Here is a 13,622-nt window from a genome sequence, read left to right as displayed (position 1 = left end):
TTATCCATAGTGCAAATACAGTAAAATGTAGCCTACAAATGCAGTAGCATGGATTTTCCAGTGTAATTTGCCAATTATATTTAACCTCCTAAGACCCAAACTCTTTCATGGCATGCATATTTAATTTTTCTTTGGTATTTGGGTTGATTGGGACCTAAAGAATGTAAAAACAAAGAATTACCAGATTTTTTTAAACTAATTTTGGTTTTTGAGAAAAATGAGATCCACATACGAGGACCTTCGTTTTACATTTTGATAGAACAGTGGCAGTATAATGTCGTCATAAGTGGATATCAGGCCCTTGTAGAGAAAAATTAAGTATTTTGGTCTAGACGTCCCAAAATGTGATGTCCACATATGTGGACGCCAGGTCCTAGGAGGTTAATTGTTTTTGTGTGCGCTTGTTTTCAATGTGAAATTTCCGATATCCCGTGAATGCAGCAGAGAAACGTCATTCAGTTGTCCGAGCCTCATTGATGTTGCTAGGCGACCGTTTGTTTGGTGTGAACTACTTGACCTGCCTGAGGAAAAATAGTTACCGCTAGTTAAACAAAATTTGAATTTACTGGTTGAAATACCTCTACAATTTTTTTCGGGTCAATAAAATACAGTTAGTTTGATAATGGATCTTGAAACAGAAAGTATACTTCGGCTTGAACTGGAGGCTGTTATTGGCTTTAACGGTAAGTTCCCCCCCGTAAACTTAAATTAACTTTCTGACACGACAGCTGAAACGTCTGGAGTAACACGCTAAGTACTGTACACAGTGTTAGAATTTTTTAATATTAAAAACATTGCATTGGGAGGTCTTTAACAGTAGGAAAGCTGTAAAACTTATGAAATGACAGTTAAAAGTCCAAAATTAATGTTCTCCTTGTTCCAGGGCTGTCTAGCGGGCTGAGTTCTCGTCCCCTTGTGTGATCTAGACTGTACCTTTGTTGTTAAGATTACATGTTGAACTTACATGCGTAGCCATCAAGATAGAGTGCACATTCCCGTTATTGTAATCCCAATTGTACTCTGCTTTATTTCACCAGGACATGTTTCTTCTGGCCTAAGAGTCCACCCAGACAACGAACACATGATCTACCCTCTTGGATGCACAATCGTTTTGAAGAGAATTAAAGATGGCAAACAGGAGTTCTTACATGGCCATACAAACAATGTAACCTGTATTTCAGTGTCAAAAAGTGGACTGTATATTGCCTCTGGACAGGTCAACTTTATGGGCTTTAAGGTAATCTTAGTCAGGATACTTTGAATGTATGGCAAATCTGCCATCAGTTATTGGGTTAAATGATTTTGATGAATAAATTACAATATTTTACTTAATATGTTGTCCTAGGCTACAATAATAATCTGGGACTATGCGACACGAACAATCTATACAGAGCTGGTGCTCCACAAGGCAAAAGTAGAGGCACTGGCCTTTTCTCCCAATGACAAGTACCTGGTGTCCCTTGGGGGTCAAGATGATGGCAGGTAAACATTATGGCTGATTGATGCAGCTGGGTGCAAGTTCAGATAATAAGATTGCAGAATGGAAGTACACATTGCCTTGCACAGTAATTGTCTAATTGCCAACATAGCACACTATATTTCATTGAGCAATGATCATGCCACATTTGTTTTAGTGTTTGACAAGCCAGGCACAAGCCTCTTATAGAACACAGGAAGTTGTACAGTCAGAATACATCCAGGCTAGTAAGGTACTGGAAAGGAAAGCAAAAGTCCTTTGCTATTGTGACTTCCTAATAAACCAGAATAACCTAAGCTGGGACAGTCTTTAAATTTAAAGCTGCTTGTAATAAGATTGCACATGTCTCAGCTCTTCCCCTTATTTGTGTTTTATAAAGCAGGAAATAACAAATGACAAACACCCTGCATTTGTTGCCAGAGGGGACGTATTGAACTTGTGAAGTAGACTCCATTTGGATAGTTAGCTTTCAGTGACTGAAGCTCATACATTGTAGATCCGCTAAGACTTAGCAGACACAGTGGCACATATTGTTTTTTATGAAATATGATTTAAGAATCATGATTTAAAGACAGTCCAGTATGAGGTCAAACTTTGCGTTTTTGTGAAGTCTGTTTTATTATATATACTGGTTTGTTGTTCCTGGTTTAATAAATTTCATGTGTCTTGGGTGAGAATTAGCTAACTGTCTACACTAGTACATTTACTGAAATGTGTGTTGACCTGCGTAGTCCATGAATACACATGGAATACACTTTAATTATCTTTATCTGCACAAAAAGGGGTACATCCATTTCTAGATGGCCTATCTAATGTACTGTACTAATGATGTTTTGCTTGACTTTATGAGGTCTTTTCTGTTTGTCTACAGTATAGTTGTGTGGAATATTGAGACTAAGCAAGCTATATGTGGGAGCCCAGCTTCAGCGCAGAGTGCTGGTCACTCCCTCATTTTGCAATACTCAAACACAAATGACAACATCTTTGTGTCAGCAGGGAGGTGAGTGAATGGTGTCTACTGTTTTTTCTTTTTTTTTTTTACAAGCTGAACGTTAGATTTTTAATTTGTAATTGTGAGGTTATCAGTGAATTAGATTTTATTAACCTTGCTTATAAAATGACAAGACATCTGCCAATTGCTATTTTTCTGCATACCTAGCTTCACAATGTGGGTTTTCACGCTCCCTATTTCAATCTTGTTATTGCATAAAAGTGATTTAAGATAACTGGTCTTCTTTGGACAGTGGAACATTGCGAGTTTGGGAACTGGACCTCCCCAACAGAAAGATCAGGCCCACAGAGTGTCAGACGGGCAAGCTCAAGAGGACTGTGAAATGCTTAGAGGTATGAAGCCATATGCAAACCATCTGTAGGCAAAAGCAAAACAAATCAATAAAACACTAATAGTATGGCTGCAGAAGGTGCATAAGGATAATAATAGTGAAACTCAACTTTTTTAATCTTCCAAACTTACAGCACACCAGATATAGTGAAATAATGTGGTTGTGCAATATTGCTGTACAGATTTCAGAGGATGATCAGTTCATTTTCTGCGGCACCATGAGTGGAGACATAATGAAAGTTAACCTGGAGACAAAGCTCCTGAATGACTGCGGTCCGGCTAAATCAAAATACAGCATGGTAAGTCATCACTGTAGAGGTCATTCATTGCATTCCTAATTGGGTGCTCTGAATTCAGTCATTCAGCCACTCCTTACTCATGCTCTGTGCTTAATAGGAACCCTTGTGGAAGGAAAAGCCATGGTTCATGTCACATAGTTAAAGATTTCTTAAGTTATGAGATGCTGTCAAAGATCTAGGACTTTAAAAAGTGGTATATTCAAATGTGCATAATTGTTTTAGAACAGTGTAATAAAAATCATAGTTTCATCCATTTCTTTGCAGGGTGTCAATGTCATAAAGATACTGAAGTCTGGGGACCTACTTGTAGGCTGTGGATCTGGCACTGTCACTTTGTGTTCTGGGACTAACTTCAAAACTCTTAAGTGAGTTCTATGACTGAAATATTTCACTATAATATATCCATGGTGTGCAAAATTGTTACCTTTTTATTTTCTATATTTTCAGCATTCAAATGCTTTAGTTTATTTTTGCATTTTTGTACTTTTTTCCCTTTACCTCACATCAGGAAAGTCGATCTGGAAAAGGCAGTGACCTCCATTGCTACATTAGGAGATGGAAAGGAGTTTTTTGTTGGCACAGAGGCTGCTCAGATGTACCGCTTCAGTTATGAGAATTTCAAAGTGGAACTCATATCCACCAGCCATAATGATGCTGTCAAGGACGTAGCCATCTTGTTGTAAGTGTCAGAGAAGAGAATTCAAATAGTGTTCTGCAGTAAAAACCCAAATGCCCTGATAAAGAGAACTGATCAGAAAACAGTCAGTTTTTTTCTCCTTCACCGTACCTTTCAGAAACACACATTTTCTCTTGTACCCAGAAATGCAAGAAAATAAATATTATGTTATGTATCAAATGCAGCAAAGCAAAACCACAATGCTTAAACTGTGCTGAAATTGTTTCTGATTCATTGCTTTATTTACCTGTTGTACTCACTAGAGGGTGACATATACATGCCACATGTCTACATATTTTGAGGAAATGCTATTGGTTTTATGTACGTGTCTAAGACCTGAGTAAAATATTGCTTTCAATTAATTATTTACATAACAACCCATACCACGCAATTATAATTCTCTATTTCACATTTTTCCACTAGTGGAACATCTGAACTATTTGCAACCTGCTCAGATGAAGATATCAGAGTGTGGTACACAGGCAAGCCTAAAGAGCTGTTGCGCATCACTATACCCAATGTGACCTGCAATTCGGTGGACTTCATGTTTAATGGACAAAGCATCATCAGTGGTAGGAATTAGAGAGCGATTTCTGTCACAATTAATTTTCTGTTTTGAAATATGCTTTGAATAGGTGATAACAAGCCATCTCAATTACAGTAGCGCAGAAATCTGAAATATAACAGTAAAGTTTCTTTTCACTTGCTGAAAAGTTCTGTTTCTTGTACAGAATCAGAATCAGATTAATCTCCCCAAACTGTCATTGTCTTCTAGCATGGAATGATGGTAAGATTCGTCTGTTTGGACCAGAAAGTGGAAAACTCATGCTCATCATTCACAATGCACACACAATGGGTGCCACGGCCATTGCTGGCACGAGGGATTGCAAAAGGATTGTCAGTGGAGGGGGAGAAGGACAGGTCAGTGGAAATAATATCAATGAACCTATCATTTGTTCAGTATTATATATATTATTGTTTATAATATATTATAATATTAAAGTCTTGAGTTGCTCCTTATTTCTTGACTTTATGCTTCTAAGGAGCCAAATGTTCTTATAAGTTTTAAAAAAGTTCAGCAATATTTCTACAGACATTCTTTTAGAAGAATGTTTTTAGTTTTTACATTGTCTCATGAATCATTAAAGCATAAAAAGGCACTTAAATCATGGAATAAACCGGTGTTGTGTTTACATATAACACAGATCTTAGCAAAAATCCAGTTTTATATTCTACCTTTAGCACTTTGTTACTAGCAGCCTGTCACAAAAACACATAATATGATCCTTTTTCTTTTGTTGAATCAACACAAATTCCAAAGATAACAGTTTGTCAGGCATAAAACTGGATTTTTGCACCAACAAGGTGATTCTAAAAAAGCTATTAGCTATAAACATAGCATATCTGTTCATTGTATCCTTGAGGAAACTGAACAAGTAGACAGAAGTGGCAGGCATGAAAACTATCTATAGTAGATGTAGTCATGTCCTTACGAAATAGGAAAAATCCAGCAAAGAACTGACACAGGACCCGAGAGATACATTTTACATTTGACCCCTTAGCTGATTCATCTGCTGTTCCCCTAAGCCTCATCAGAACTAGTCTCAATGGAAGGGTAACGGTCAAGAATCCATTCTCAAGGATGGCAATAGCTAAAAAAAACAACGAGGTATGCCAAATTATGCTGGTCTTATCGAGTTTTAAATCAAAATTAGATTTATTTTTTTTGGTTTCAAATCCTAAAAAATATCAACAGTAATATGTACGTGTCAAAATTGAGGGAATTATAAATGCAAAAAAGTATGATCAGATTTTGATAGACCATGCATTACTGACTGAAAAGTGTCAGCAAGAGCTTCATTTTTCAACATGGCAATGATTCCGAAGATACTACAGTCATACTACCTGGATAGAAAAACACACTGTGAAACATTGTCAGTCATGGATAGGCTTCCTCAGAGCCAGGAACCCAACAACAATGTGAGTTAACATAAACGGAATGGAGAGAATGGAGCAAAAGGCAGCCGACATCCAAATAAGAGCTTGGAATGTCCGTGAAGAAGCCTGGAGAACTATTCCTGAAGACTACGAAGAAATTACAAGGAAGCTTGCCTACGAGAGTTCAGGCGGTATTAAAGAATAAGGTCCCAAATACAGACTTTCAAGCTTGTCAGAATAATACAAACTCTGTTTTGTCCCTTTATGTTTGCATGTTTCAGTAAATCACTTCACCGATTTTCCATTTTCCTAGCAAAATTTTAAAAAATCTTGGGCAGCTTGAGACTTTGGCACAATTTCTCACAGGATATCATCAACAAGAATTATGAAATGGACATGAAATGGCTATCCTGCTTGATAATTGCGCTTGAGTTGTAGTCCATATCTTGCCATAACTATTTTCAGACTTTCCCAAAACATTTTTTCGTTATTGTTTTGGGAATGCCTACTGAACATGACAAAACTGATTTAAAGAGAAGAATGTTTGCATCTCATGTCTAGTCATATAATTAGAATTGCTAATTTTTCTCCAAGACAAGCAGCTGTGAGTTATTCCAGTGCTTAGTGCAAATATTGGAGGATTTTATGCATGCTTTATATTCATTATACAGACACACCATACTAGACTGTGCTGTGCACCCTTCAAATACACATTCAGCATTTAAATTTGGGGTTTATCTCTATAGCATGCAATATCATTGAAAACTGACATGATTTCAAAAGAACAGAAGACATACTGTTGAAGATGTCTTTAATGAAAATTGATTGTTGTATCCATAGCATAGCATATTTGTATGTTTATAAATAAAGTTAAATATAGTTTTCCTAATGAATGAGTTTGGGTTTAACTATCATAGGTGTGTGTTTGGGAGCTGAAGCCACATAGCTATCGGTTGCTGGAGGCCATGAAAAAGCACAAAGCTGCTGTCACTTGTCTCAAAATCAAGAGTGACGACACAGAGTGTGTCTCTGCAAGCTCTGACGGTACCTGCATCATCTGGGACATAGTGTGAGTAGCCTATCTGCAAACCATAACCCACACATTGTGTCCATGTAACATCTTTAAAGTGTTTAACATTGTAATATTAGTGTATGAAATATTATTTATGTATGAAATGTTGTGTTTAGTAGTACAACAAAATGCCAAAAATCACTGCAGAGCCACTTCACTAAGTCAAAATTGTAATAATTATTTCTCAGTTTCATCAAAGAAAAATGCTGAGAGCAAGTGAAGTGAAAATAAAGTAGTTAGGGAAATTACTGAATGAGCTAATCACATTATTCTGTGAAAAGTAATGTACATATTTGGTAATAATACGTATAGCCACCAGAGACAAAGTGAGAGGAAAGAAGAGCACCGTCTTCAGGTCTGACTTGTCATAAGAGAGAAATGGTGAAGTGGATTTGTGGCTCATACAGTGAGATAAAAAAGAAATCCAGTTCTTTATAAGCGAGCTTAAAATCCTTTAATCTGTGAGCTTCTTCTGGGAGTACAATAAGCTGTTGAAAACTGACTATGGTCATTTTTTTCATTGTCTGTCCTCTTCATGAACGAGTCTGTGGATTAAAGGCTTCTAGGCAGTACTCATCACAATTATCATGGATTCTCTTTTTAGTATGAATACTAACAAGTTATTTAAATGGATTAGTAGGAAAGTCTAGATTAATTTAGACTGACACCCTGTCTGACTAGAGTCAATTGATTCTATGCACAAGAGAAAATATGTGCACTTCAGAACATTTGTATATATAGATTGTTTTGTGATTTATGCTTTTTTTTTTTGTTTAAAATTTGAACAGGGTTTGTTCACACTAAACAGCCTGGTCATGGTGTGAAGACACCTCCACCTCATATGAGTTATTTTTTGCCAAGCCTTTTGCAACACCTGTCAAACTCATCTTCCTTCCCGTTATTTCTTGTCTTTTGTCTCTTTTGCATAATCTTTTAAAGGCGATTCGTAGTTCGTCAAATGATGATCGCCAACACACTGTTCCGGACCGTGTGCTACCATCCAGAGGAATTTCAGATTCTCACCAGTGGCACTGACAGAAAGGTGTGTTTTTGGATTAAGAATCTTTTTTTTCTTGTTGCTAAGTGCATTTCTGTATTTTTATTGGCATTCTAGCAGGCAGTAATTTAAACACAAATTTTTCACTTGATTTATCTTTAAGCCAGTTTTTTATGGTGGCCTCAGAGGTATTTATTGTCAGAATTTGTTAATGATCGTTTTGCTAAAACTTTTTTAGTTGCTTAATTCTGACAAAAAAATGTTTTATTGTAGCTGCCCTGTAGTCAGAACCAAGAAAATGGGGTTTACGAGTTTGTTTTCACACAAAAAGATGGATAAAAAAAATGTTTATGCCCAAAATGCTGACCATAATTAATTTGATTGCATGTAGGATTTACAGTGTACAGAAGAACAATACAAAAAAAATACATTTAATGGAATCTGTTCAATTGTCTCATCAAGTCTCATCAAATGAAATTTACTTCATTGTTATACATTCAGTTTATACCAAGTATATGTCCTTTAATGATAATTTATTTAAATAAGTAAACCTTTGATTAAAAAAAATCCCCTCGAGCTTGAGGGTCCTGCGCAGTCTCTTAGCTGTTCCTAGGACTGCACTCTTCTGGACAGAGATCTCCGATGTTGTTCCTGGGATCTAGCGCTCCGATTACCACTGGGACCACTGTTACCTTCACCCTCCACATCTTCTTGAGCTTTTCTCTGAGCCCTTTGTACTTCTCCAGTTTCTTGTGTTCCTTCTTCCTGATGTTGCTGTCATTCAGTATTGCTACGTCTATCACTACGACTGACTTCCTCTGCTTGTCCACCACTACTATGTGGGGTTGGTTAGCCACCACCATTTTGTCCAACTATATCTGGAAGTCCCATGGGATCTTAGCTCGGTCATTCTCAACCATCGTATGGGGTGTCTCCCATTATGCCCTTGAGACTTCCGGTCTATACTCAGCACATACTGTTTCATACTGGTTCTGTATACTATGCCGGCCACTTGGCTATGGCGTTCCATGTTTGATGTATGTATGATGCACACCATTCTTGGTATAGATCAGCTGGTTAGTCTCTGTAACAGTCACGGTAGGTATTGTCCATGGTGCTACATTAGCAAAATCAGTAGATCTTACTTCACTTAGTCTTGGTATCCAGCTATGGGGGATCCAGGTTTCAAGCTTTGGCATGATCGTGTTGACAGGTTTTCTGGGAGAAAATGTGAGTGATGTTTGACAGGTAGAACATGTGATGTGTTAGCATTGACAGCTTTGATCTGTACAGTTTAGAAGAGATGGTTCCAGTTCATTAAATTCATTTATTTTCTTTGCTTCAAGAGCTGTTGGAAACTCCTCTGGAGTTTAGTCTTGTTTGCTCCTGTTTTAGCATTTCAGAGTGTGGGTTCCAGTTGGTGCTGGTGATGATAAAAGTCATTGTCTGTCTGTTGGCATTTTGTCTTCCCCAGCTGGGCTCAGAGCAAACTTATGGCTGCACTGACTCACTACACCATGCAGTGGTACAAATCAGTATTGCTCTACAGTTTGGCTTCTTTTCTGAAAATTAATTGAATAATTCAGAGCCAATTCCAAATATCCAGTGCCCAGAGATCACACTGTAACACCATTGTTTCTTCATAATCTGTTGATAACACAGCTGTAAACTGTTGCAATTCATAGTGAGTCTATAATAACTACTTTTTTTTACCTTAAAGTACTTTTTGTTGTTTGCTGTAGTCCATGTACTCCATATATTTTCCCTCAGACTTAATACTTAGCTGTCTAGCTTAAAGGAGAAAAAAGTAATCATTATAATGATTAAAAAAACAGGATGCAAATAGACTGGCACTAAACAGTCACAGTGTAGAGTCCTCATTATGTTGTTATGGTTATTGAAATCTCCACTTAATGAGAATGACAGAAAAATCTGCAGCTTTACTAAGATCAGCAAAGAGTAGCACACCGAAAGCTTGCACAATCATACACATGTGCATTTCTGCAGATTAGCTTGAACGCTTCTAATTTGTTTCTTAGCTCAGTATACAGTAATTAAGCCATTGTGCTGGCTGCTAGTCACTGGTGCAAAAACACACCCTTTGACTCCACTATTTTTTTTTTTTATAATCTTGATTAACCAAGCACTTCTTATTTACATAAGCTTGGACCTTTACTGTGGCAGAATGAAACACTTTTTTTCCTTGATTGTGCAATTTATCCACACCCCTTGAACCCGGCTACACACTGGACCCATATTGCTGCCGTCCCCGCATGCTGAGAGGTGAGGACAAGTTGTGCTGATTAACACAGCGCGGTGGGTGTGCTGAGCGAGTGGAGAGAAAGTGGGAAGGAGGCATTCAAAGAGAGCGAGAAAGAGGAGAGATAGAAGGGAGCGCTGTGGTGTTCGTGCCTTCCTGCGGATGTGCCTATGCCACCCAAGTGCCAGCCAGATCCACCATCTGCTCATCCCAGGACACAGGCACTCTGTCTGGTTCAACAAACAGCAATGCTCTCTCTCTCCTCTCTCTCCTCTCTGTACTCCAAGCCTTCTTCACCTCCCAGCATGACTCTCTGAGTAAATTCACAGGATGCAAACCAGCATGTGAGAAAAAATGTGAAAAGAAAGAGAGTGGTCAGGAGGGGGGGGGGAAGATGATGGTGTAGGGTCAGGGAGCAGTTGTATTAATGAGATGCTTTGTGATCAGGATGTTGCTGGCAATGATAATGATGCGTTTGTTTTTTGGTGTAGTAAGTATATGATGCTTACTTTGTCTTTTCAAGGTAAGGATATGGGATTATAGCTGAAACCTGGTGGACTACATTATTTCTGCTAAAAGGGAGGCATAGCCTTGATAGCTAGTAATTAATTACTAGCTCAAAATAACCTTAGGTAACTGTGAATATTTTCTATAAGCTAAAGCTTCTAACCTTCTGTGTACCCCAGGCAACTATACACTGCTTATAACCTGAGATTTGTCCTTATAAGTGGAGCAGTCCTAAGAGTATGTTTTTCAGACCTGCTCTCACTTACTGCACGTAATTAATTTCCTTGTTGCCCATGTCATGGCTGTGGGCCAGTTTCCCAGACCGAGGCTGAGGGATCGCAGATGGGCCAAGACAACTCACACAGGTGGAAGCCTCTAATAAGCTGCTGAAATGAGATGAGAAAGGTGGAAGGGGTCGTGACTGTGGCAGCGAGGAAGGGATGGAAAACGATCTGAGAGAGAAGAAGAGAGAGGAACATTGTTACAGTAACTTTTATCATGGCTATGCGAATAATAAAGTATATAATTTCACCACTAACTTCTTCTTATTAATCATAGAGTAATGATAAAAAAATTTTAAGGCGCTGATTTTTTTGAAAAGACATCTCACTAAATAAGTTATCGATTACTGCAGGCCTTAGCTGAGAAGTGAGCATTGGTTTGTTCAGATTTAAGCCTTACATTCTGATTTGGTTGCATTAGGAATTTTTGGTTTCTATTTCAAATTAAATTGTTTCCACCCTGCGGTGGTGTCTGTGTTTTTCTAAATTAGATTTTGAAGTGTTATTTTGAGGAAATATAAATGCGAGCAAGACGTTCCATCTGAACAGGACATGCTGAAGCAAAGGAGTATGGTAGACTTGAACAGCACCCACAGAATCAATACTTCAGCTTGTAAGGGGAACTTATTTCTTTGAAAGTCACTCTGCATTTCTGAAACTAGAAAAAAGTTTGGGTTTTTTTTGTTGCTGTTGTTGTTTTTTTTACCTTTTTCATTCCATGTAAGCACAATATTCAATGTGTGAAAGATTACATATCCCTTATTATTTGCCTTCCTATTAGGCATAATGGGCAAAAAATGAAATTCTGTTCTCATAAGCATCGGGCTCTGTGTGAGCAGCCTTGTTTAACATGACCTTTACAAATAGCTAATTGTGGTAACTCCATCTCCTTCTCTCAACTCCTTATTGACTTTGAAATGCAGTGTGTTTAGCATCAGTGTTTTGAGTGCTTTACTGCTTTCCAAACAGCTTCTTGACTTTTAAAATCACATAGGGTGAACTGTTAAATCTTCTACTAGAAACTCATTCATGACTGAGCCTAATTTTAATGATCAAGTCCATCTGGGCTTTCATTTACTCCACCCGAGAAGTAATCAGGTCGGTCATATAAATAACAAGAAAGGATTGTTCTCGCTCTGTGGTTTTGTGATGCTTCTGCCACCTGGGCTATAAATAACTTCAACTAACAATCGCCTTTTGTGAGACTTGGTACTCTGACGGCTGTTAAGCCCTAGAGATGTTCAGAACTCATTTAGATATATGATAGAATCAAACCAGCTCATTTTCATATAGAGTTAAAATGAGAAAGCAGTGAAGGTGAGAGTCTGAGGTCACCTATTGCGTACTACTACCAAAATAGGAAATGGTAAAGTGTATACTGTATATAATGTTGAATAAAAATAGCACAAAAGCACAGAGATGTTTTCACTTGATCTCATTAGTAGCAGTCTGCATAGCAAGCCCATCAATCGAAAGGCTGTGTATGCTTTATCAGTCAGACTCCTTTTTCTCCTTGTTAGATATGATTCTGTCCCACAGTAAATGTGTAACCTTCATCTCCACTTAGGCTCTCTGTGCATTGTGTACATTTTGGCCCTCAGGTTGCCTACTGGGACGTGTTTGAGGGTAAATCTGCTCTCAGAGAACTTGAGGCCTCGCAGTCTGGTGCCATCAATGGCATGCATATCTCACAGGATGGCAAATACTTTGTGACAGGTATAGCACATTACTCATTTGCACTTCTTCTTCTATGAATTCTCTTTGCTACTCATATATAGATAGCGATTTTATATTTGTCCCTGCTGCATTGCCCATTATGCTCCCGTTTAGATCAAAACCTAATTGAACATTTTATGCAAATATAGTTTTCATGTGTTTTATATAAAGAACGGTATTGCACAATAATTAGCGATATCTCCCTAGAGCTTCGGGTTTCTTATGTTGTTCACCTTTTCATACCAGGTGGAGATGATAAGCTGGTGAAGGTGTGGGACTACATGTTAGGTGCAGTAACCCACGTAGGGGTAGCTCACGGTGGCAGTATTACCAGCGTGAAAATCTGCTCCAACAGCCGCAACTTAGTCAGTACAAGTGCAGATGGAGCCATTCTTCGCTGGAAGTTCCCTCACCCTCTTTCCTCTTAACTGGAATTTTGGACACGGAAAGAAACAAACTTTTAGCCATCCAGACATTCTTCTTTAATTTTTCTAAAAATGTACAAAATGTTACTATTATATTGTTATAGCAATATGGATTTAAATTCTTACCAAAATAAATACGTGTAACCTCATGAAGCAACAGTTGCTGTATAAGATGTTTTTGCTCACTGATGCATAGTAATGAAGTGTTGTTTTGCATGGTTTTGTTGATTTGTCCATCAATTTAAAAAAAGGTGCATTAAAACAATAATAAATCCTTTCTCTTTTTTTTCTTCATTGAAATTCTATTAAAAATCAAAATCTTTATTTTTACAAAAGTATTCAGAGCCTTTGCAGTGACAGTCATCCTGTTTGATTTTTTTAGCCTCGAGATGTGTAGAATGTAATAGCCACACATCAGTGGTTAATCACTGTTAAGCTACATGTCCTGGTGTAAACGCCAGGACATAGAGAGTTAAACATAGAGAGTTCACAATGTTATTGCGAACAGGGCAAGAGGATGAATCAGTTTCTAAATGTGGCTTCAATGTCTGTGAAATACAAAAAGTAAAATACACAAAACATCTGAGTGGTAGAGTTTACCAAAATGAGTTATTGAACAAGAAGTTCAACAA

At 37.8% G+C, this 13,622-nt stretch overlaps 1 protein-coding gene across 2 annotated transcripts; it reads left to right on the top strand.

Annotated features, from left to right (window-relative positions):
* Positions 1-466: 466 nt before the first annotated feature.
* cfap52 (cilia and flagella associated protein 52) lies at positions 467-13,267 on the top strand. 2 transcript variants are annotated; one of them, XM_003447951.5, is made up of 14 exons: positions 467-683; positions 1,038-1,237; positions 1,346-1,482; positions 2,349-2,477; positions 2,722-2,821; positions 3,002-3,118; positions 3,383-3,483; positions 3,627-3,797; positions 4,218-4,366; positions 4,570-4,715; positions 6,650-6,801; positions 7,744-7,846; positions 12,451-12,565; positions 12,812-13,267. In XM_003447951.5, exons 1-14 carry the CDS (start codon positions 623-625, stop codon positions 12,991-12,993), a joined length of 1,863 nt encoding a protein of 620 aa, XP_003447999.1. In that variant the 5' UTR covers positions 467-622; the 3' UTR covers positions 12,994-13,267. The 2 variants fall into 2 exon arrangements, with proteins under 2 accessions (XP_003447999.1, XP_005470039.1); XM_005469982.4 differs by lacking the exons at positions 12,451-12,565; positions 12,812-13,267 and adding an exon at positions 10,882-12,432 and having other exon boundaries at positions 468-683.
* The last annotated feature ends 355 nt before the right edge of the window (positions 13,268-13,622 follow it).

The sequence above is a fragment of the Oreochromis niloticus genome, linkage group LG6 (genome assembly GCF_001858045.2).
Source record: "Oreochromis niloticus isolate F11D_XX linkage group LG6, O_niloticus_UMD_NMBU, whole genome shotgun sequence".
Classification (NCBI taxonomy): domain Eukaryota; kingdom Metazoa; phylum Chordata; class Actinopteri; order Cichliformes; family Cichlidae; genus Oreochromis; species Oreochromis niloticus.
The sequence above is the reverse complement of the archived record's forward strand: the minus strand, read 5'-3'. Positions and strand labels throughout refer to the sequence as shown.

Bases quoted from the DNA above. Each gene is read 5' to 3' on its own strand.
- cfap52 (XM_003447951.5), top strand. From the start codon at position 623: ATGGATCTTGAAACAGAAAGTATACTTCGGCTTGAACTGGAGGCTGTT. The intron at 2,822-3,001 runs GTATGAAGCCAT...ATTGCTGTACAG, and splicing joins GGACTGTGAAATGCTTAGAG to ATTTCAGAGGATGATCAGTT. The intron at 4,367-4,569 runs GTAGGAATTAGA...ATTGTCTTCTAG, and splicing joins TGGACAAAGCATCATCAGTG to CATGGAATGATGGTAAGATT.